The sequence below is a fragment of the Garra rufa genome, chromosome 10 (genome assembly GCF_049309525.1).
Source record: "Garra rufa chromosome 10, GarRuf1.0, whole genome shotgun sequence".
Taxonomy (NCBI): Eukaryota; Metazoa; Chordata; class Actinopteri; order Cypriniformes; family Cyprinidae; genus Garra; species Garra rufa.
In genome coordinates this window covers 19,866,360-19,891,447 of record NC_133370.1, presented here as the reverse complement: position 1 = coordinate 19,891,447, position 25,088 = coordinate 19,866,360, and the positions used below count along the sequence as shown (strand labels likewise).

The 25,088-nt window shown below is 37.0% G+C and overlaps 1 protein-coding gene across 1 annotated transcript in view; it reads left to right on the top strand.

The window, feature by feature from the left end:
- The first annotated feature begins 16,436 nt into the window (after positions 1–16,436).
- astn1 (astrotactin 1) overlaps positions 16,437–25,088 on the top strand; it is a 344,209-nt gene continuing 335,557 nt past the window's right edge. Inside the window, exon 1 of the mRNA XM_073849391.1 lies at positions 16,437–16,960. Coding sequence (XP_073705492.1) covers positions 16,669–16,960 — 292 coding nt within the window. The 5' untranslated portion in view covers positions 16,437–16,668. The remainder of the gene's footprint in view (positions 16,961–25,088) is intronic.

Below are 25,088 nucleotides of genomic sequence, written 5' to 3'. Positions count from 1 at the left end.
TGGCATAAAATAAAAATCGATCATTTTGATCCTTATAATGTATTTTTGGCTACAAATTTGCTACAAATATACCCGTGCCACTTAAAACCGAGTACTTACTGTATTGTGGTCAAGGGTCACATATTTATTTTTTATGTTATATACTGATGCTTGGCTAAAATCTAGCATGGCATGAGCATGTTTCACACCGTTTACTAGATATTTACCAGTCCAGTTTATTTTGACCAGTGCTTACATTATGTATGTTTGACAACTATTCCTATCCATCCCAACTGACTGAGCTTTTCCCTGCTTCCAACTGGAACATTTTCTGCATATCATTTGTCTCCTCTGCCTGGGCTTGATAAAAATAAGCTAGGTCTCTGTTTGTGCCGGAAGCATTGCGTTTCTATTTGCTTTGTAAACCTTGCCACTCTTGTGCAGCTGCGCAACTCTCATTCTAAACAAAAATGCTTTAACAAAAGTGTTGAAGCAAGCTATAGGTAGTGTATAAACAACTATAGGGTGGGATGGGTCAAGATGCGCCCACCAGAGTAAGACCTTTAATTGTCCTCTTGCCAATTTATGTCTGAAAATTTCATCTTCAGCACATTTAATATGTTCATCAACATCGTGAGATTCATTCCATAGGAACAGTTGAGGTTAGGTAATGTAATTTTAAATGTATTGATTACAATAAAGTTTTCTTGCAATAATTATGTTGCCTGACACTAAAACAATAAACAAACTGTTACTTCTTACTAAAAATAATACAGTTTGTTTTGTTTTAGCCTTTGAATATGCTAATTGTCAGAAAGTATTTGACATGCATTTTAAAACTTTTCTTTTAAATTCGCCAATAAGTCAAAAGAACATATAAAAAGCTAGTTTTGATTGGCAGTTTCAGGCACCAACATCTGACAGTTTGAACAAAGCTCTAATTAAGAGATCATTAACATGACCAGACCTTCATAACAACAGTCGCAATAATATTCTCTGCGTTAACTCCCTTCTATTTGAAGCGTAATGGTCCGTCTCTGCATGCAGGGTTATATTGTCATGTTAATGGCACTGGCTTTGCTTCAGTTGTGATACCTGGAATAGAACTGGTCTGGCTTTCGCAGCCTCAATGTCACGGCAGTGAGGCAAAGACAATTAAGGTGTATAAATATGTAAATATGGGAGGACACCTCACCAGGAGTCAGGTAATGACATTTTCAGCCCTGGTTTGGTTTATTCCCTAGTCGTCCCAAATTAGAAACCTTAATGACGACCAATAGGCCACAGATGGTCAAACTCTAGGGTACACGAGTCTCCTGATCTCCTTCTGCTTCTTGCAGCATCACTTTTACGTGCCAACAATGCATTACCTTGCCAGCTGCCGCATGCTCAAGGGGGTAATCATTACCTTGAGTAGAAGGTCAATCTATGGCAACGTTTGCCAGTGAGATCGTGGCCCGGGCTGCGTTCGGAGACTGGCAAACTGGACAACAAGGGTGATTCATCTTTGGGGGTGAGGGGGCAGATACTCCCTGTCGCTATTTGTCTTGTGACGTTGACATATAAAAAACACTCAGAGGGCACAATCTCGGGAGAGAAACCTGGCGGACGTCCACAGTCCGTCTGGACGCGAGAACTCCTGATGTCTTTTCTCTCTTTCTGTGTGTCTCTTTTGCATCAGGGCTCGTTTGGTTGAGCGTTACTTCACGGATTCATGAGATTAATGATGTTTGTTGAAAGTCTGGAAGATGAATATGGATTAATCAAATTGTGCTAATGTCATTACAGTGATCTGTAGTATTTACAGAAAACCTGCATGAATGCGATCAGCATATGTTAGGGTCATCGCTTTGACTCGAGGGAAATAAATCGAATTTGAAATCTCTTGTTAACCTATGAACAAATCATTATTGTTGTTGTTGTTCATAGGCACGTAAGCCTAAATTTTTAATGAAATAATGTCAGACTCTTTTATGCTAGCGTACAAAATGTCAGAATTGCCTAGTCTTTTGTGTTTCATGCCAATCACATGATCTTCTGTGACTGTGACTCTGGACATATCACGTTATTCATATATTTATTTCCCAGGCTTTTTATTTCCTAATGTTCTGCGTGAACGCCATAACTGACTGAACAGACTGGCAATGTTTAAAAATGGGTGAGTGGAAGGAAAATAACTTGTCATTTACCCCATAAAACCCAGCCTCATTATGTGTCTTCATTGAATATTAACACAAATTTTCAACTGCCTCTGTTTCTGTCAGTTCCTCAAGCTTGCTTGCTTATTTATTTATGTATTTATTTATTATTCATTCATTCATTCTTTTCACATGGAAGAAAAATTGTTGCAAAACTCAAGACCTTATAGATTAACAATGGTAGTATAGGTTTTTAGCGTTAAAATGCACAGTCAAAGCTCTGATATGAACAACAAAAAAATAAATAAATCTTTGGCGCAAAACCATATTCTGAATTTAAAGTCACAGACAAACAGCCACAAGTTATCACGCTGACAAATACAACAACAGATGCAAAAGATACGAGAGATACCAAGCATTCTTGCATTTGTACCCAGATTTAGTTTCACACAAAAAGATGCAGTGTTTTCCGACTTTAAATAATTCAAAGCAAACAAGTTTACTAATGTTCTAACTTAGGAAGAGTTCAGAAATCAATATTTGGTGGAATAACCCTGATTTTTAATCACAGCTTTCATGCGTCTGCTGAAAAAAACTATAAAAACCATCACAGAAATGGTTTCCACTACAAATACCATTACACACATTACAAACTATTAACTTTTAACAATTGAAACCATTAAAAAATGGTTTTCCTGTAGTGTGTTTTGAGACATATTCCATTAAGATGTAGTGGTTTTAACAAGCCACCAATAGAACCAATTACCAGTAGAAACCAACAGGCTTCATTAGTTTCCATTAAAACCAATACAATTCCCATTGTAACCAATAAAACAATTACAAATTCTGTGATGGTCTCTATTGTTTTTTTTTTTTTTTTCAGCAGTCTTTCACATTACTACTGGGTTACTGTTTTGTTTGATGGCTTGTGACCATCCATCTTCTTCTTGATCACATTCCAGAGGTTTTTAATGGGGTTCAGGTCTGGAGATTGGGTTGTGCATGATAGGGTCTTGATCCTGTGGTCCTCCATCCAAACCTTGATTGACCTGGCTGTGTGGCATGGAGCACTGTCCTGCTGGACAAAAAATCCTCAGAGTTGGGGAACATTGTCAAAGCAGAAGGAAGCAAGTTTTCTTCCAGGACAACCTTGTGTGTGGCTTGATTCATGCACCCTTCACAAAGACAAATGTGCCCCAAATCACACCCAGGCTCACTAGAAATATGTGCCTCTACATACATTTCTGCAATACAGTAATTAGGTACCTTACTGCACGTTTCGCGGCAGTTTTTAAAGTGAAATGTCCAGATAGTGGCTCTAAAACACACGTTCAATACCTGACCTTGGCACGTTTTTATTAAGCTGGTACAGGCACGTATTGCTGTGTTTTTATTATGCTGCTATAACTGATAGTGTTAACAAATGCAAAAGTGATCAAAAAGTGCATTTGTTGATGCAGCCGTGCTGTTTTCATTTCCTCATGCAGATTTGAGCTGTTTTGTCGAACCGTAGTTTCACGGGATTCGTACCGGAGCTCTTCATCACCCCAGTGCAACACGTATCGCGTGAGGTACCAAGCAAACTGACTGCATTAGAAAATTCATGCATATGAAGCTGTGTATGTAACGACAAGGTTTAAAAGTATAAGTTTTCAAATCGCACAGGATGTAAAAATTGTTTTGAAGCCATAATTTGTGACCACAAAACCAGTCATAAGGTTAAATTTTACAAAACTGAGATATATATACATCATATGAAAGCTCAATAAATAAGCTCTCTATTGATGTATGGTTTGTTAGAATAGGACAATATTTGGCCGAGATACATCTATTGGAAAATCTGAAATCTAAGGGTGCAAAAAATCAAAATACTGAGAAAATCACCTTTAAAGTTGTCCAAATTAAGTTCTTAGCAATGCATATTACTAATCAAAAATTACATTTTGATAGGTTTACAGTAGGAATTTTACAAAAAATCTTCATGGAACATGATCTTTACTTAATTTCCTAATGATTTTTGACAAAAAAAAATCAATAATTTTGACTCATACAGTGTATTTTTGGCTATTGCTACAAATATACCCCAGCGACTTAAGACTGGTTTTGTGGTCCAGGGTCACATATAATATTCTGCGGTAATAATTGTCTGAAAATTAGGGTTTATTAATCAAAACTCTGTGTGAAAAAGAGTAAGTTTTACTGCCTCTAGTGTTCATTTCAACTGGAAACTTAAGCGATTCGTACATTTAGGTAATTTTTTTCAGGTTTGCAGAAATGTATATAGTTCCAGATAGCACACATATGTCTGCAAGATGTCTGTTAAAGATCTTTTGATCTGGAAAGCATCTGCTGTGTACAAACAACTAACAGACGTCTGTAAGATGTCAGTTTTACATACATTCTAAATCATAAACATTTTAAAGACATCTAATAGATGTCTATTTCACATCTGATAGGAGACGTCCTATAGACGTATTGCAGATACAAATGCAGATGTCAAACAGACGTCTCTGAGATGTACGTGTGCTATCAGGGTAGGCATGTATTTCCAATGAGCCTATGTTGCCTGATTCCAACCTTGCCGAAGCAGCCCCAGATCATCACAGATCCTCCACCAAATTTCACAGTGTGTGCGAGACCTCTCCAGGTCTCTGTCTAAACATTAGACAACCAGTTGTTGGGCAAATCTGAAAACTGGACTCATCAGAGAAGATGATCATACTCCAGTCCTCTACAGTTCCGATCCTTATGGTCTTTTGCAAACCTCAGTCTGGCACTTCCTTGCTTCTTATTAATGAATGGCTTTTTTTTTTTAGATTTGAACAACTTCAGGCCTGCATCTAGGAGGCAGTTTCAAACCGTCCTCGTCGTGCACTTCACCCTAGCTGCTGTTTGGCAACTTTTTTTTTAAATTCAAAAGAGTTGGTGGTCATCCCAGTCAATGGAGAGTCGTTTTCACCTTCTGTTGATCTGTAGCTTTGTTGTTACAAATGTCTGTAGCTTGGCCTTGTAGGAACCTCTGTCTTTGAAATTTTAGGAATTTTAGGAATGGAAGCAAAGTTTTATTTTAACTAGTTGCCAATGCAACATTTTACATTATTATGTAGTTAATAGTTTAAAGGGATAGTTCACCCAAAAATGAAAATTCTGTCATTAATTACTCGTTCCAAACCCTTAAGAGCTTTGCTCATCTTTGGAACCCAAATGAAGATATTTTTGATTAAATCCGAGAGCTTTCTGACCCTGCATAGACAGCAACGGTACTACCATGTTCAAGACCCAGAAGTGTAGTAAGGACATTGTTAAAATAATCCATGTGACATCAATGGTTTAACCTTAATTTTATGAAGCTATGAGAATACTTTCTGTGTGCCAAAAAAATAACTAAATAAAAAATAATAATAATAATAATAATAATAATAATAATGACTTTATTCTTTAGTCTTTGGCATGCATTCACGACAGTACGGGCATTTTGACATAGCTCCCAGTACTTCATAAAATTAAGGTTGAACCACTGATGTCATATGGACTACTTTATCGATGTCCTTACTACCTTTCTGGGCCTTGAACGTAGTAGTATTGTTGCTGTCTATGCAGGATCAGAAATCTCAATTGATGTTCTAAAGATGAACGAAGATCTTACAGGTTTGGAAAGACATAAAGGTGAGTAATTAATGACAGAATTTTTTTTTTTTTTTTTTTTTGCAGAACTAAATGGATAAAAAGGCCTCATTGGTACTAAAATAATAATGTTTTTTTTTTTAACAAACAACTTGCGACTTGTCAATTTTTATTTCAGATCTTCGCCTGCTGAATTTTGCAACACCTCCGTAGTTTTTTATTTAGTGTGCTGTCTCAGCAAAATCTTATGCAGAGCTTTGTGTTTTTCTTCAGCTAATTGGTGAAGGGGTAACACCTTACGTGAGGGGAGAGTCTCTCATTTTGTCAAACATCTGGCCCATATTACTGCTTACACATGGCTGAAAGGACACCTACCAGTAAATACATAACCTGCCTAGTATGTGTCTATATAGAACATCTTGTAGCAGAAATGTACTACAGAGATGGAACACACCTGTATACTTTAACAAGATACAATAACTTTTTATATACTAGTGATTTTTAAAACTTGTAGGAATTATTTAAAGCTTCCTAAATCTAACCAAATAGAGGATATTTAATTTTCCAGCAGTACTTGAGCGTAATCTTCCATCAAGTGCTATTTTCCAGCACTATTGTCTGTCCTCTAATAAAGTGCAGTCATACTGTTTGAAGATCATTTTGTGAGCTGTTTAACTCGGTGGGAAACATTTCGCTGTAGTAATTGAGGAAAGGCATGCAGATGTTTATGAAGCTATAATTGCTTGGCTAAAACCCACTTTCAGTTTCTTCTTGTGAACCTTTTAAAGAAATTTGAGGATGTGTGAGAGCATGTACGTGCCTTGGTGAACCTATGAGAAGCTTGTATGTGGTGTTTTACAACAATCTGAATAAATGCGGACACAGTGTGCTGTTATATCAGAGGTGGCTATATTGGGCTACAGAGTATGATTTGTTCTTTGAAAAGAAGCTTAGGTTTAACCCTGCTTCACACCATTTTAAAAATGCAAGGACATTTTATTAAGCATAAAAACAATATGCTGGATATACTAAGATTGCAAATCCCTGACTGATAATTTGTCATGTCAAATACAGTCTGCTGTTAAGCCTTACAGAAAACAAGTGGAGATATTGTGTGTGGATTTTCTTTTCTAAATCTGACAACTGACTCGCATGAGGTTGCCATGGCTATCAACAAGGGCCAACATTGCTTTGAAGGCAAGCAAATGCATAGCACAGAAGCTGCCAATACATAACGTAGATTTCTAATGTCACAAAGCAGCTCTTATCTTTTGAAGGCTTCATTCATGGCATCTTGTTCTAGAGAAAATTGTGTTTTTCATGTTCCTCAGCACTGGTGTCTCCAGTGATATAATGGTGGTATCTTCCCTTTAATATGAACATGATTTTACAGTACCTTTTTCTGGTGCTATCATACACCACAGCATATGCTGTTTGAGATTGCTTTTCAATGAACAACTAGCATTATAAAAAAAAAGTCTTGGTTGCCAATTCATTAGGTTTAAGTGAGGAAACAGCTTCTTGGTCAGATTTGATTTTTAATTGGATTGCAATGTTATGTTTATTCCTAAAACTTGAAAACTATATACAGTGCCCTCCACTAAAATTGGCACCCTTAGTAAATATGAGCAAAGGTGACTGTGAAAATAAATCTGGATTGTTTATCCTTTAGATCTTTCAATCGAAAAATTCACAAAATTCTAACGTTTCATTTAAGTAAAACGATGGAAAATGGGGGATATCTTATTATGAAATAAATGTTTTTCTCTAGTTCACGTTGGCCACAATTATTGGCACCCCTAAAAATTTGTCTAAGTAAAATATCTCTAAAGTATATTCCCATTAATATTACTTTTTTTTTAGCACACCAGGGTGGCTAGGAGTATAAAATTGTCCAGTCATGACTTTCTGTTCCACAGGATTATAAATATGAGGAACACAAAAGCCAAATTCCCTTAATCATCCATCGCAAGAAGTAAAACCAAAGAATGTAGTTCTGATGTGCAGAACAAGTTTGTTGAGCTTCACAAAATAGAAAGTGGCTGTAAGAAAAGAGCTAAAGCATTGAAATCCCCATTCCCACCATCAGGGCAATAATTAAGAAGTTCCAATCAACTAAAGAGGTTACAAATCTGCCTAGAAGAGGACGTGTGTCTATGTCATCCTAATGCACGATAAGGAGGAGAGTTTGAGTGGCCAAAGACTCTCCAAGGATCACAGTTGGTCTTTGGGTCAGAAAGCCTAAAATAAAATCAAACAGCCCCTACATCATCACATGTTGTTCCAGAGGGTTTTAAGAAAAAATCCTCCTGGCTCACCCAAAAACAAACTCCAGCATATTCAATTGTCAGACATGATTGGAACTTCAAGCAGGACTGGCTTCTATGGTCAGATGAAACTATAAAAAAAAAGTAAAAAATAAAAAAAAAAGTACCCCATGCCCACGGTTAAAAATACTGCTGGGTCTTTAATGTTGTGGACCTATTTTTCTGCCGGAGGTCCTGGACATCTTGTTTAGGTACATGGCTTCATGGATTCTATCAAATACCATCGGGGAAAATCAAAACCTGACTGCCTCTGTTAGAAACCGTATAATGGGCCATGATTGCATCTTCCAGCAGGATGATGATCCAAAACATACATCAAAATCAACACAAAATTGTGTCACTGAGCACAGAATAAAGATTCTACCATGGCCATCCCAGTTCCCTGACCTGAACCCTGTATAGAAACTGAAGAGAAGAAGCACTATCATGAAGCTGAGAAGAGTGAAATTCTAGAGAATCTAGAGAGATTCTGTTTGAAGGATTGGTCTCTGATCTCTTGTCAGGTGTTCTCCAAACTTATTAGACAGTGTTGGAGAAAACTCAGAACTGTTATCATGGGTAAAGGATGTTGCAATAATTGGGTGCCAATAATAGTGGCCAACGTGAACTAGAGAAAAACGTCCCAGGTTACGTATGTAAGCATGGTTCCCTGAGGGAACAAGACGCTGTGTTATCAAACACTATGGGGAATGCCATTGGCGAGCCTCGCTCTGAATGTCGTCTGCAACCAATCGAATGACAGGAGTGACGTCACCGGCGTGAGACGTAAGCGACCAGGAAGTATAAAAGCATGTGCGTTGAAGCTGGCGTCAGCCTCTGGAATGAAGGGAGCACTGCAGGGATGCTGGAATTATGGCCCTAGATGCAGCGTCTCGTTCCCTCAGGGAACCATGGTTACATACATAACCTGGGACGTTCCCTTCAGGGAACTCGAGCTGCGTCATCAAACACTATGGGGAATTCCAAGTCCCTGCCTAGGAACTGCTAGGACAAGGGTGGAAAGGATGTGCCTGGGAAACATGCCTGTGAAACATGCCAGGAAACGATAAAGACTCCGCCTGGGGAAATGCCAGGACAAGAGCGGTAGTACACCTCTGTCTGGGGAACTGCCAGAACAAGAGGGATAGAAGTCTCTGCCTAGAGAAAGGGCAAGGACGAGAGGACAGTGGAGCCAGGAGTGGCTCTGAGGTCAAGGTCATAAAACCTGAAGAACGTGAGTGGCGTGGACCAACCCGCAGCGTTGCAGATGTCCTGAATTGGGACACCTGCCATAAGGGCCTTTGAGGCAGCCATGCCTCGAGTAGAGTGGGCCTTGACCCCCAAAGGTGATGGGAGGCCAGAGGACTCATAAGCAGTAGCAATGGCATCTGTGATCCATCTACTGTAGAGTGTAGGTTCAGAGGCAGGGTGCCTCTGAAGATTCTACCATCGGGGGAATTCTACCAAAGGCGTACAGACGCAGCCTCGGCCACGTCTGTACCATAGCATCCAGCCCCAGTGGAGCTGGGTGAACTAGAGAGAACCAGAGGGGACATTGCGATGTCTCCCGAGTCGCAAAAAGAGGTCCACTTGAGCCTGACCAAACACTCTCCAGATCTGCTTCACTACTTCTGGGTGAAGCATCCATTGACCGGGCCTCAGCCTCGACAGGACGTCTGCTTCCACATTGAGACGTCCAGGGATATGAACTGCTCTGAGTGAGAGCAATTTTCCCTGTGGCCACAGGAGGATCTGGTACGCCAGCTTGTGCAAGGGGTGTGAGCGCAGACCCCCCTGATGATTGATATAATAAACGACCGCTGTGCTGTTGGTGCGGACCAGCACATGACGGTCTCTTATGTCCGGGAGGAAGTGTTTTGAAGCCTGAAACACAGCCAACATCTCCAGACAGTTGATGTGCCATGAGAGATGGCGACTTCTCCACAGACCACGGGCTGAGCGGCCACTCATGACCGCTCCCCATTCAGTGAGGGACGCATCTGTAGCTAGAGTAACACGGCGACAAGGAGCTCCTAGCACCGGGCCCTGAGACAGGAACCAAGGTTTCTTCCACATGTCTAAGGCACGTAGGCATCGCCGCTTGACCTTGATCATCCGAAATGGGTTCCCCTTCGAGGAAAACCCCTTGGTTTTGAGCCACCACTGTAGAGGCCTCATGTACAGCAGTCCAAGAGGTATCACGTTGGACACTGCTGCCATCAGACCCAACAGTACTTGAAACTGTTTGATAGTGAGTGACTGGCCTAGCTTGATTGCTCTGACTGCAGTGAGGATAGACTCGATCCGAGCAGGTGACATACGTGCCTGCATCGTGGTCGAATCCCATACGACACCCAGATAAGTGGTCCTCTGTAATGGAGAAAGCACAAGGGCTGCCATAGACCGCCCAATAGCACGGACGGTCTCCTTAGTGGCGCGGAGAGTCAAATCAGCGGTACGGCGGATTTCTGCCACATCCACCTCCTCACCGTCGTCTAATTCTTTTAGCAGGTCAGCCTGGTATGCCTGCAACACTGACATAGTGTGCAGACACACACCAGCCGTACCTGCGGCCATGTACCCCTTACCCACCAAGCTAGATGTAGTTTTAAGCTGCTTGGAGGGCAAGAACGGAGCCTTTAAAGATGATGCCAGACCGGGCGACAGATAGCTCGCAAGCGTCTGCTCTACCCGCGGCATCATCTTATAGCCGCGCTCGTCCAGCCCCACCACATTCCCATAGTAGTCAGAGGTGAGGACGAACAAGCGGGCTGAGAACGATCTTCCCCAAGACCTAGAGATTTCTGAATGAAGGTCTGGGAAGAACGGAAGGCTCCGTCTTGGAGGTGGTGTTTTAGTCCGCAGAAAGCGTTCATCCAATTTGCTTTTCTGCGGCTCATGTTGTTGCTCAGCGGGCCAATTGATATTTAATTTGGCTACCGCACGAGAAACCACCTCCAAGAGCTCCTCATACTGTGGGGATTGGGAGAGAGGTTGGGTGTCGGGGACGCTCTCTACATCAAACTCCTCGGAGGAAGATAAGAGAAGCATCGAGCCCTCTTCCTGGAGGGAAGGATCCGCAAAGCGGGCTTCCACATCCAGTTGGAGGGCTGCGGGTCCGCTGGGTAAGGAAGGAGACAGGGGGTTACCCGTCTCCATTCCCTCCAGTAGATCCAACTGCGAACCCCACGAGTGCAGCTGCCACTCCGCCTCAGCGGAAGCGGGGCCAGACCCGCGGGGAATGCTGGTGAAGGCTCCCTCCTCGAAGAGAGCCCTCCGGGAACGAAGCACTTGCAGTGGAAGAAGATCACACTGTGGACAGCCAGCCCCCTCGAGAGCTGACTGACCAGACTTCTTTAAACCTCTCCTAGCAGACATTTCCACTCAAATAAAATTTGTGCAAACTGGCACTGAAAAGCAGTGGAAACAGACAAACATAGAGCGCTTTGCTGAATGACAGAAAGCTGACGCTGGCTTCAACGCACGTGCTTTTATATTTCCTGGTCGCTTACGTCACACGCCGGTGACGTCACTCCTGTCATTCGATTGGTTGCAGACAACATTCAGAGCGAGGCTCGCCAATGGCGTTCCCCATAGCGTTTGATGACGCAGCTCGAGTTCCCGGAAGGGAACATTGATTTCATAATGAGATTTCACCCCTAGGTTCTATTGTTTTACTTCAATGACAGGTTAGAATTTTGTGATTTTTTTGAATGAAAGATCAAAAGGATAAATTATGCACGTTTATCCACTTTTTCTCATATTTACCAATATTAGTGGAGGGCACTATAACAGACCTTTTGGTCTATTCAGAGTAACAATCTGGACTTTTTTTTTTTTAAAGATGGAATTTTTGCTCTGCTTATGGAGGCATCCCAGTCATCTGTGTACACATTTGCCTTCCGGCGTTACCGCCGATTCCAGTAAAGGGACAAGAATTTCTGTCAAGTCTGGTTAGATTCCTCAGAACATGCTGAGATGATAGGTGCTCCAGTTTTTCAACTAAAATTGGTAACTAGCATCACATATCCATTTAATCTGAACAAACAGAGGCTGCATTACTACTGCAACTACTACTACTACTAATAATAATATGTAACTCATTTACGAGAGCGACAAAAGACAAATCCTCAGCAGACTAATGTGATTACACTATTTTGACAGTTCACTTTGCCCTATAGTTGCCATATTGCCTTTGGATATGTGTAAACCACAAGCAGTAATAGCTTAGCGAGTGTTGCAGAAAGAACCCTAAAAGAGAGCAGGATATCACAGCAATGGAACCATGAGTGTGTCGATACCCCTCTCTCCCACCACCGCCCTCAAAGTTCAATTATTGAGCAGGTCAAAGCTGAAATGAGTACTGTGCCCTTTCATCACAAAAGTGCTTCACACTTTGCTAAAGCCTTGCTTCAGTGCTGGAATAAGCTCAAGATTACACAGGGAGATCATTCTTTGGGGCAGACTGCACTGCTTCTTTCTTTCCTCACTTTCTTCCTTTTTTTTCTCCTTCTTCTTCCCAGAGCTTGCAGCTGCTGTTTGCTTGAAAAGATGCTCTTGGCTTCTTGATTCTGCTCTTCTTTCCGCAGTGGTCAGTGAACTATGAAACTTTAGCTGGTGTTCTTCTGGTAGTAACTTTCGTATATTGCATTTATTTTCACTGCGTAGATATAAAAATCCTGTCAGTTTATAATAAAGAAAAAAAACTGAATAAAATGATTGCAACTACTTGCAGTAAACATAGTTTGACGTCATTATTGTTTCTATTTCTTAAGGTGATACAGATGGTTTAAGATGGACTAACCTGGCTCTATCATGATCTGATCAGCTAAAAATTTCCAAAACCTCTCTAAAACCAGCCAACACCAGACCAGCATATTACTTATTTTAGCTATTTAATTATTTAGCCATTTAATTTCTTAATGTTTATCAGAGTATTACAGAGTACAAATTTGACCCTAGACCACAAAACCACTCATAAGTGTCATTTTCTTTTTCGAAATTGAGATTGATACACCATCTGAAAGCGGAATCAATAAGCTTTCCATTGATGTATGGTTTGTTAGGATAGGACCATATTTGAATATCTGGAATCTGAGGGTGCAAAAAAATCTAAATATTGAGATAATCGCCTTTAAAGTTGTGCTTATGAAGTTCTTAGCAATGCAATTACTAATTAAAAATTAAGTTTTGATATACACTACCGTTCAAAAGTTTGGGGTCAGTAAGACTTGTTATAGTCTTTAAAGAAGTCTCTTATGCTCATCAAGGCTGCATTTATTTGATTAAAAATACAGAAAATATTTCAATATTGCTAAATGTTTTTACAATATAAAATAATGTTTTTTATTTTAACATACTTTAAAATAGAATTTATTCCTGTGATGAAAAGCTGAATTTTTAACAGCTGTTACTCCAGTCTTAAGTGTCACATGATCCTTCAGAAATCATTCTAATATGCTGATTTATTAGAATGATCAATGTTGGATAATATCAACAGTTGTGCTGCCAAATATTTTTTGGAACCTGTGATTTTTTTTCTTTTCAGGATTCTTTCATGAATAACAAGTTTAAAAAGTACAGTGTTTATTCAAAATAAAATAAAAAATATAACAATGTAAATTATGTAAGGAATAATTGACGACGGGCCGTAGAATTCTTTGAAAATAATGCACACCCGAGGTGGTGACGCGGTCACGACGCAAAGCGGAGTGGCCGTTCCACCTCGGGTGTGCATTATTTTCGCAGAATTCTACGGCCCAAAGTCAATTATTCCGCTTATACTACAGTTACCACACCTCAAGACATCGATCAGATGATATATTTCAAGACATTCGTCTGGTTTTTATCCTTAAAACGCTATTGTGAGTAGGATTAATTTCTTACGCAGCTCATCCAACAGCTTCGTTGCTCCAAAACGTCATTTTAGACCTAGTAACGACCAGAGCCATAGAGAAACAGAGTTACGACACTCCCATAGGCTTCCATAGGAACTGAGGAATGCGGAGAATGCGGCCAATAGTTCCAAACAACCAATAGCTCCTCCATAGAAGCCCATTCATTTCAGCGTTTCTCAAGCACTGTCGCCGGTAAATTGAAGAAATTACTACATTTTTTTTACATTTTAACACATCAGTTGACCTCTCGGAAAACTGGCCAGTAGTGGTATTTTATAAAGCGTGTGGTAGTTAATGTTTATCGTTAAAAAATAAACAGTTATACTGTAAATGCAGTTAGATAACGTGAGAAACACCATAATAGCGACCATAACCAGATACTAAATGTCATATTTTTACGTTTTTAGTCTTTCTGCAATCTTTCTCTCACTGTGGGAGATTGAATGAGTTTCAGTAAAGACTGCATTCAAGAAATATGATAAAACAAATGTATGCTGAATGCAATTCGTTGCCTTGTGTTTTTTTAAACACTATTTTCATCTTTTCTATTATGTCAAATGCCATTTTTGCTTGCCTTTTATAATATTCAGTTATGTTGTATATTTGAATATCATAAAATAACACGAATAAATTACTTTTTTTCTTATTTAACATTAAATCGTTAAATCAAAACATATAAAAAAAGAGAGTGTTTGACCATGTCCAAATACACATTCAAATGTATTTTACCTTAAATATCACACTAACTGTAATATAAATACTATATTAGAAAATGTTATCTTTTAAATGTTCAGGATCATTATTGCACATATTATTTAGTACAAAAAAAAAAACCTCCTCAAAATATTAACTAATTAGAACTGAACTATATATTACAATTATTTAATTGAATAAAAGTTACACTTAAGGTGTTTGGTCACATTTGACTGCCAAAAAGTATGAGAACATATTAATTATGTCTCTTTATCACTGCCCAGAATAAAATGCGATTGTAAAGCGTATTCAGAGAAGTTATCAATACACAATCAATGCACATTATGTGTTAATAATTACTCGAAATTGCTGCAAATATAGTAAAACTGCTGTCTATCCTACTTAAATCCATTCAAACACATTGACAGCGCGGAGTTGTTTGGAACTATTGGGCGCTCCACGAACCACGTGACCGCGCAGCGGCGAGATCAAAGCATGTCGCAACTCTCTTTCTCTATGGCTCTGGTAATGACGCTTGAGCCGTTGATAGCAAACTAATGCACTTAATAATGAAGTTTAGACAGACCGACAGACAAGCAGACGGACAGCAAGAGAGGGAGGAGAGAGTTTAAGATCGTAAATTACCTCTCTCAAGTATGTGTGTCTCTCAAAGGTGACTGGCAGCATCTTCTCTACTGACAGTTAAACTTTAAGTTAATTTTCTTCAAGACCACGCCGTTGTTACCTCGCGTGAGAACTGTCATGTCGTTTTTAAGTTGTTTATCGTCAGAGATGCGCTAACAACATTAGCTTGTATGCTAATGTGAGTGCTAACTGTATGTGTGTGCGTCTGAGTGAGAGAGAGCGAGAGCAATAGAGTAACGTTATGTGCTTTCCGTACATACCGGTAATACAACGTAATATTGTGGAAAAAACATGGACATAATCTGTCGTTTTTATCCTGTTGTTTACCGTATGTATTAGTTTTGCCAGTGTCACTGTAGCTTTTGGTTATTTTGCTGTTTTGGGCTGTAAGGACCTTTGAAATAACTGAAATAGTGTGGCGAAGTGATATAGACATGTACTGCGGTCAAAAGCTGCCTGGAACTACGTTCGCCGTGCGTTTCCCTGAAAATAATGCACACCTCTTGAACGTTCGTCAGCCAATCAGATTCAAGCATTCAACGGCCCTGTAGTATAATTATTATTAACTTTTAATAAACTTTTAATTATTAACTTAATACATCCTTGGTGAATAAAAGTATTACTTTCTTAAAAAAAAAAAAAAAAGAAACAATAAAAATGTACTGACCCCAAACTTTTGAAGGGTAGTGTATTTGCGGCAGAAAATTTACAAAAGATCTTCATAGAACATGATCTTCCATGAAGACTGATGTTCTATCAATCTTCCAAAATTGATCATTCTGACCCATACAATGTAATTTTGGCTATTGCTACATATATACCCGTGGTACTTAAGACTAGTTTTGTGGTCTAGGGTCACAAATGTTTTCTGTTAACTAGCATGAACATGATTAGTCACATTTACAACCAAAAGTTTTAAAACAGAACAAAAGAAGAAGAAAAAAAGAGTGTGTAAGTACTTGCTAAAACTATAAATTCATAATATAAGGACATTTTAATGAATATAATATTAATTATGGCAAACGACGTTGTGTTTAAAGTTACAGGACTAATAAATGTAGCTCTTGCTAATGGTTGCCCACTGCAACAAGAAAAATCGTTTTTAATGGCTTGAGGTGGAGAAGCCCAATAACGGGCTCCGATGCTGCGCTGTTCCGCCTCTCTCGCTGTCATCACTAAGCCGAGTCGTATTATGATGACAACAAGAATATTCAGCCGTGGGACGGAGAATATCTGAGGCTTAAACCCTGCGTTTTTGTTTATTTTCACACAAATTGCTCGATTCGTGTGTTGCCAGGGTATTCCCGGTCCTCCTCCTCCTCCAGCTCCCAGTGTGCCGCTTACCGACTGCCGCAGCCTGACAGCGGCTACACAGTCTCCGGCAAGATGCTACTACCACACTCCGGTCTGCTTATCGGCGTTCTCTGGATTCTCATCTTTAGTCCCGCTGGTGTGAAATGTCTGAACGGCGAAGAAGATCAGTCTCAAGATATGGAGTGTAAAATGAAAAGCGTTACGGTATCTGCTTTGCCGTTTTTGCGAGAGAACGACCTGAGCATCATGCACAGCCCGTCGGCCTCCGAGCCCAAGCTGCTATTCTCCGTCAGGAACGATTTCCCGGGCGAGATAGTCGTTGTTGACGACTTGGAAAATACTGAGCTCCCGTACTTCGTATTGGGTGAGTGCTGTTATTTATTATCAGTTTAGCGACTTATTAAACATATAGTAATCTTGATTCTAACAGTTATTGTGATTATTAATAGAAATATCAGTGGCAGGCCTAGTCTAAAACTCAAATGGGTCAGTTCTAGTATGTTCTTTGCCCGAAATAATAGCTGGTAAGCTGCAGATATGTGTTATTTAAGCTATAGAAAGCATGAGGCTCGATTGTCAGGTTGAGAGACATACAGACAGATGTTTTTATGATGCGTGATACAGTTGTGATCCGGAGACAAAGCGGTCACTGGGTTACAGTCTTGTGAGAATCTCATGTGTAAACTTGTGTGAACTTTGTGCCATAGCTTCACCTTTTATGAACTCTGAGAACAACAAACCAAGCAAACAACCACGACCAAACAAATGTGTGCTTTGATTTGTTCTATAAGAGATAGACAGGCATAAATAGATATAAACAAAGTTGATCAACTTTGATATAATATTCACTAATTGCCAGCTGTGAATAGTTGTTTGGAAATATATATTTTATTGCTAAACTGTGTGACTTCATGTTACTGTAAGTACTGTAAGTGTGCAGTTCTTACTGGCATGAGCTGGCATGGACTTTGAACTTAATTAGTTTGATTTTTCTAGTTAATTTATGCACACACACACAAAAACAAAACAAAACAATAACAATAACAAAAGACTTTTTCATTTGTTTTTGTGCAAACAAAATTTCAGATTAATTATTATGGCTTAATCCGTGCTTTAATTTTGCACATTTTAATTAAAACTAAATAGGTGACAACTGTAGAAATACTTAACGTATTTTTTTCTGTGTATGTGTCACATGGTGTATATAAATTATCCCATTTTGTTCAGTTTTTGTGGGTCCAGTAGAAGTGTTACAAACCACTTAGCGTAATATATATATATATATATATATGTGTGTGTGTGTATGTGTGTGTGTGTGTGTGTATGTATATATAAATGTCTAGTATAATAATCGGTAAGCTACAGATGTGTGTTATTTATATATCTTTAATATATTTATTTATTTGTTTAAATTTTTGAAAATACTATATGTGACCCTGGACCACAGAATCAGTCATAAGGGTACATTAAAAAAAAAAAAAAATCTAAAAGCTGAATAAATAAGCTTTCCATTGATGTATGGTTTGTTAGGATAGGACAATATTCGCCCGTGATACAACTATTTGAAAATATTTGTTTTATATATTAGCAATGCATATCACTAATCTAAAATTAAGTTTTGATATACTTATGGTAGGAAATAAAAATTATCTTCGCGGAACATGGTCTTTACTTAATATCCTAATAAATTTTGGCATAAAATAAAAATCGATAATTTTGACACATACAATGTACTGTTGGCTATTGCTACAAATATACCCGTGCTACTTAAGACTGGTTTTGTGGTCCAGGGTCACATATATATAATACATCCTAATTTGTGTTGTTTTTAAAAATTAAACAAGTAAAACTGAATACCGTGGATGAACTAAATACTGTGAAAAACTTGGTGTACATTTGTCACAAGCAGCTACAGTAGTTTGTATGAGGCAGCACACGCTGGCTGCTGTCCATGGTGCTGAACACTGCATCCATGTCTGCCACTCAATCAGAGGTGCAAAAAGAAGTGACTTTAGGAGTGGACAGTTGTATAAGTCATTGCCAGCCAATCAGATATGTAGTGTGAAGTGTCTGTGGCTATCATAGAAGATGTGCTGGGCTTGACTGTTTATTTGGCACTGCTGTAGCGTTGTCAAAGATGTCATGTTGTTTCTCACTTAGGCAAGTCTGGAAAGAAATGTTAGACAGGAAGTAAACATGGTGAAAAGGCAGATCTTTTTAGAGTCTTCTCTCAGTTGTGACCTTAAAGGTGATGTGGGCCTTTTGTATCATCTTTGTTTTGAAAAGAAAACAGACACTGTGTCCTTTTTGTGTGTATAAAAAATACAAATGCATAATACACACGTATTCTAGTTACAATATTTATGGTACTTCATATATAATTAATTCATGGTTTAATTTATGCTTAAATAGTTTAGAAAACTAAGGCTACACCTGGGAATAGCACACAGTTTGATCTGCATACAGTCATATTTGAATGCATGAGGACTTGCATATTTATAACTAGAAATCCTTAGAGCCTAAAAAATAGTGTCAGCATGCAGAGCTAACCAGGGTTTCGGTTTGTTAACAATGTGACTGCATTTTTCATAGCACAAAGTTCTTAGTAGTCAGGATTTTAATACTTATACTACAGAATTCAAATAAGCTGAGCACTTTAGAATGCATAAAACACTCAAAAATAGCACGCGTAGGCTCTGCAGAAACCTGCTGGTCTTAAAATAGGCCAAAATTGAATTTTCTAGGTTTATGAAAACTGGGAAACTTTTTTTTTAACTTGATCAGAACTTTTTTTAAGCAGATTTAATGCTTAAAAACAGTTTCAAGCTTCATTTTCAGTGTCATCTGTTCACATACACATACGTATTTTGATAGCATTTTTAATGCCTGCATTTATTTGATCGAAAGTACAGCAAAAACAGTCAAATTTTAAAATATTTTTACTTTTTAAAACAACTGTTTTCTATTTGAATATATTTTAAAATGTAATTTATTCCTGTGAATTCGAAGCTGAATTTTTAGCATCATTACTCCAGTCACATGATCCTTCAGAAATCATTCTAATATTCTGATTTGCTGCTCAAAAACATTTATTATTATGTTGAAAACAGCTGTGTTTCAGAAGAACAGCATTTATCTGAAATAGAAATCTTTTGTAACATTATAAATGTCTTCATCACATTTGATCAATTTAAAGCATCCTTGCTAAAAAAAAAAGAAAATTACACTGACTTTTGAATGGTATAGTGTATAATGTTACAAACCTTTTTAATTTAAGGTAAATGCTGATCTTGATTTTCTATTCACCAAAGAATCCTGAAAAAATGTACTCAAGTGTTTTAAATGTAGATAATATTGATAATAAAAATGTTTCTTGAACAGCAAATCAGCATATTAGAATGATTTCTGAAGAATTCAGCTTTGAGCATAGAATAAATTACATCTTAAAATATATTCATATAGAAAACAGTTATTTTAAATAGTAGAAATATTTCAAGGTGAGCAGAAGAGACTTCTTTAAAAAACATTAAAAATCATACTGTTCAAAAACTTTTGACTGGCACTGTATAAACTGACCAAAGTCAACATTCATATTCTAACATGTATGAGAGCCCAAGGATACACACATAAATATGAATAAACAAGAAATATGCAGAGAAATAGGCTATCTTTAATATGATCAAAACTTTGCTAGAGTGAAATTGCAACAGGATTTGTTTCCGACCAATGGAAACCTGTTTGCAAATGGTAATATATTCCTTCTGCCGTCCCTTAAGCTTTAATAATTCACATTGGACTCAGTGCTTTTTAATTTCTTTCAGACAGACTGCACCTTGCCTTACTTCATAAATCTCACTCTCGCTAGATCGTCTCCTCGGTTCCTTCAGCCTCTGCCTCCCACAATGGCTCTTTGTTTGCATAAGATTGATTGGAATGATCATGGGGAGTAATTTCAAGTTGGTGTTATAAATGTTGCCTAAGGTGTTTGCACGTCCCTCCCTTCGCTCTGTGGTCTTGTTTCCTGATTATAAATGCAGTATTTACAGAGCCGCCACTGGTCTTTGAACAAGCTATTTTTAATTGGATACATTAGGGTAATTGGTACAGTCTACAAATGCATTCACAAACACACTTACATTCTCACTCTCTCTTGCACACACACATTCACTTGAGGTAAATAAATGAGCACACACTAAAGACTTCTATTGCTTTTAATAACTTTCTAGGAGCAGGCGATGGGAGGGTGAGTGTGGGCGATGCCCACCCAAAAGGGAAAATCTCTAAAATTAGAGTTTTAGATTTAGATTGGCTTTCATTTTTGTTGTTTTTTGGCTTTCATTCGTTTTCTTTAATTGTTTTTTGGCTAAGTGTAAAACATAGAAGAGGCGTTGTTGGGAATCTTAAATACCTGGGTAAACTATTGTTTATTCTTATTGTAGCTCATATACGTCTATATTGTTGTAGTATTGGCAAGTATAGGATATAATTGATTAAAAATGAATGTGTGACTTAAGCTGATTTGTGAAAAACCACAGTTTTTATTAAACATATTAGTATCTGCATCATTTAAAGGCACATCATAACTTTTGTCCTCGCTACTTTTTCACTGGAATTATAAAGCAGAAGTTTTATTTATCAGCAGCTATTTTATTTTTATTTTTTTCAGTGTAAAAGTCTTTACTGTCACTTTTGATCATTTTAATGCATGCTTACTGAATAAAACACTTATCTTTGTAAAAAAAAACAAAAAACAACAACAAAAAAGTTTTGAACACAAACTTTTCATCTCTAACTACAATGAACATAGTTTTTATTATATATACACTACCGTTCAAAAGTCTGGGGTCAGTAAGACTTGTACTATTCTTTAAAGAAGTCTCTTATGCTCATCAAGGCTGCATTTATTTGATTAAAAATACAGAAAAAAACTGTAATATTGCTAAATGTTTTTGAAATATAAAATAATGTTTTTTTATTTTAACATACTTTAAAATAGAATTTATTCCTGTGATGAAAAGCTGAATTTTTATCAGCTGTTACTCCAGTCTTACAGTTTTTCTCAATTGCTAAAACACTATAACCAGTCTTTTGAACTAAAATTTCAAAACTATAACGCCATTTTTGAAAAAGCACACCCATTTCCCTAAACATTAAACACTATTCCCTGCTTTGACACATGAGTTATATTTGGTGAACTGTTACTGCAAAACTCTACACACAAACCCCTACATTTCTCAGTGCTTACACCATGTGGTCATTTAGAAAGCACAAGCATTCAACATTGTTCACTCAATCTGTGAAGTTTGAGCTCAATTAGCACACAATTATCCAAGTGGAAACACTAGGAGTCAAAATTTAGCACACACAAATCAGAACCTAAAAGAAGCCAAAGTCAGCTTACAGTTTTTCTCAGTCACTTTGGTGCATTTCTCAGATCAGAAATGAAATTGTCAAAACTACTTGTTCAACATCCACATCATCTAGTCTCTTGTGCACATCATAAAAAGCTTCTCATTCTTCTGATCAAGTTGTGATTGCTTTGGTACATTCATACAACTGATTAGATACATTTGTCTGCGGTTTCCCACATTATCAGTTGCTATTGTCATGTTGCTCAAAATGTATGATATAGTTCTCTGTGCAATAGTTTGACCCCTCAAAACATCAAGTCATTAGCTCATCGTATAAGTCATTACCTAAATGCAAAATTTTTGATCTAGTTATTATAAACTGTCAATCATATATTCTACACATTTCTATTAGACTTTTTGTAAATTTGCCATGAATTATTCAAGTGAATCTTGACTTTCACTAATGAAGATAATGTATATCAACCAATGATAAAGCAGTTCTCTGAAATAGCTCAAAGGTACATCTCTTGAACCTTCAATTGGAAAGCATACTGTATATAGACAGAGGACAACGCAGGAGTTACAAAATCTGACAGTAGACTTTCTAATTTTTATTTTTACCTTTGTGCCCATATTTCTTTTTCTTTGCTGTTTCACAATGACACTGTAATGCATTTTTATTTTTTTTCTCAGACCACTAGTACAGTACAAGTGTAACTGTGAATCCTATCCAGTCTTTTTCAATCAGTATCCCACATACAGTAATGTGTAATTTTGAAGAGGAAGAGTAGGAGGTGAAAGAGGAAGAGGAGGAGAAGAAGGTGGATGACAACGACAACGTGGAAGAGACAGAGGAAGGGCAAGGGCGAGAAAACAAGCAGTCTCATATATTTTAGTTGATGAGTGCCAGGGTTGGATCAGGCATGCAAGAGGATTTGACCCCTGCTGCCTGGCCAGGGCTAATTTAGCCTGTGATGCTGAAGAGGTTCTTTGGCCTGTCCCAGACCAAAGACAGGATTCTGGGCAGAAAAATTATATTTTGTTGTTGTTTGCTGTTTTGTACTGTACTCTACAGTACATTAAATTAAGGAATAAAACACTTGCAAAGGCATAGATTTGTTGTTTTCATCATGTGAAAAGTTTTTTATTTGGATTGTTTTGGTTGTATTGTTTTGAATTTATCTCATCAGTGTGTAAAACTGTGTTGTAGTGTGTGTGTTTTTGAGGATTTGTGTGTCATGTCTGAGAGCAAAGTTTGGTTTTTCAGCAAGATTGTGTTGTTTTGAGTGGAGAGCTTCATTTTGACCTCAATATAAGAAGTTTGGGGAATTGAGTTAGGAGTTGTGGATTTGTGTTTAGAGTTTCGCAAATAAGAGGCATAATTTCAAGAAATGTGTTTAAGCAATTGAGAAAAACTGTAAGTGTCACATGATCCTTCAGAAATCATTCTAATATGCTGATTTATTATTAGAATGATCAATGTTGGATAATATCAACAGTTGTGCTGCCAAATATTTTTTGGAACCATGTGATTTTTTCCCCCTCAGAATTCTTTCATGAATAACAAGTTTAAAAAGTACAGTGTTTATTCAAAATATAAATATTTTATAACAATGTAAATTATTTATTATCAACTTTTAATAAACGTTTAATTATTAACTTAATACATCCTTGGTGAATAAAAGTATTAATTAAAAAAAAGAAACAATAAAAATGTACTGACCCCAAACTCTTGAACGGTAGTGTACATTGTCATTCAAAAACAGCAATGTTTCTAATATGCTGATTTATTATCAATGTTGGAAACAGCTGTGCTGTCTAATATTGTTAAATTGGAACCTATGGAACCTATGATACTTTTTTTCAGGATTCTTTGATGAATAAGTTAAAAAGAACAGCATTTATTCAAAATAGAAATCTTTTCTAACAATACAAGTCTTTACTTTCACTTTTTATCCTTGCTGAATAAAAGTATTAACTTCAAAAAAAAGAAAAAGAAAAAATGTACTGACCCCAAATATTGAACAATAGTGTATATTGTTACAAAAGATTTCTATTTTAAAATTAACAGCATTTATTCAACTTCTCTAATAATACAAGTCTTTACTTTCACTTTTTATCCTTGCTGAATAAAATTATCAACTTCTTTCAAAGAAAGAAAGAAAGAAAAAAAATACTGACCACAAAATTTGAACGGTAGTTTATATTGTTACAAAAGATTTATATTTTAAATAAAATATGTTCTTTTTAAAGATTTATTCGAAAAAGTATCATAGGTTCCAAAAAAAAAACCCCAATTAAGCAGCAAAACATTTTTAAATCAGCAGGAAGGTCATGTGACACTAAGGACTAATGTAATGATGCAAAAAATTTAGCATTGCATCACTGAAATAAATTCTATTTTAAAGTATATTAAAGTAGAAAACAACTACTTTAATTTGCAATAATATTTCAGATTATTACTGTTTTTTCTGTGTTTTAATGCATTTTAATGATGTTTGCTGAATAAAAAACAAAAATTTTTGTTAATTTTTATTAAAAAAAAAAACTTTTTGACCACAAACTTTTCATCTCTAATTACAATATACATAGTTTTATTATATATACATTACCATTCAAAAGTTTGGGGTCAGTAAGATTTTTAATGTTTTTTTTAAGAAGACTTTTCTGTTCAAGGCTGCATTTATTTGATAAAAATGTCAAATATGGTTTTATATTTTAATATACTTTAAACTAGAATTTATTCATTTGATGCAAAGCTCAATTTTCAGAATAATTTCTCCAGTCTTAAGTGTCACACAATCCTTCAGAAATCTTTCTAAAATGCTGATTTATTATCAATGTTGGAAACCGTTGTGCTGCTTAATATTTTTTTTGCAAACTGATACTTTTTTGATGTTCAAAGTTTTTTTTATTTTTTTAAATTTAAATTTACATTTTATTTAAATTTTTGTTTATTAAAAATATAAATCTTTTCTAACAATGCAAGTCTTTACATTTCTTTCTTCAAGGCTGCATTTATTTGATTAAAAATACAGAAAAAACAGTAATATTGTGAAATGTTATTGCAGTTCAAAATAGTGGTTATATTTTAATATAATTTGAAATAGAATTTATTCCTGTGATACAAAGTGGTATTTT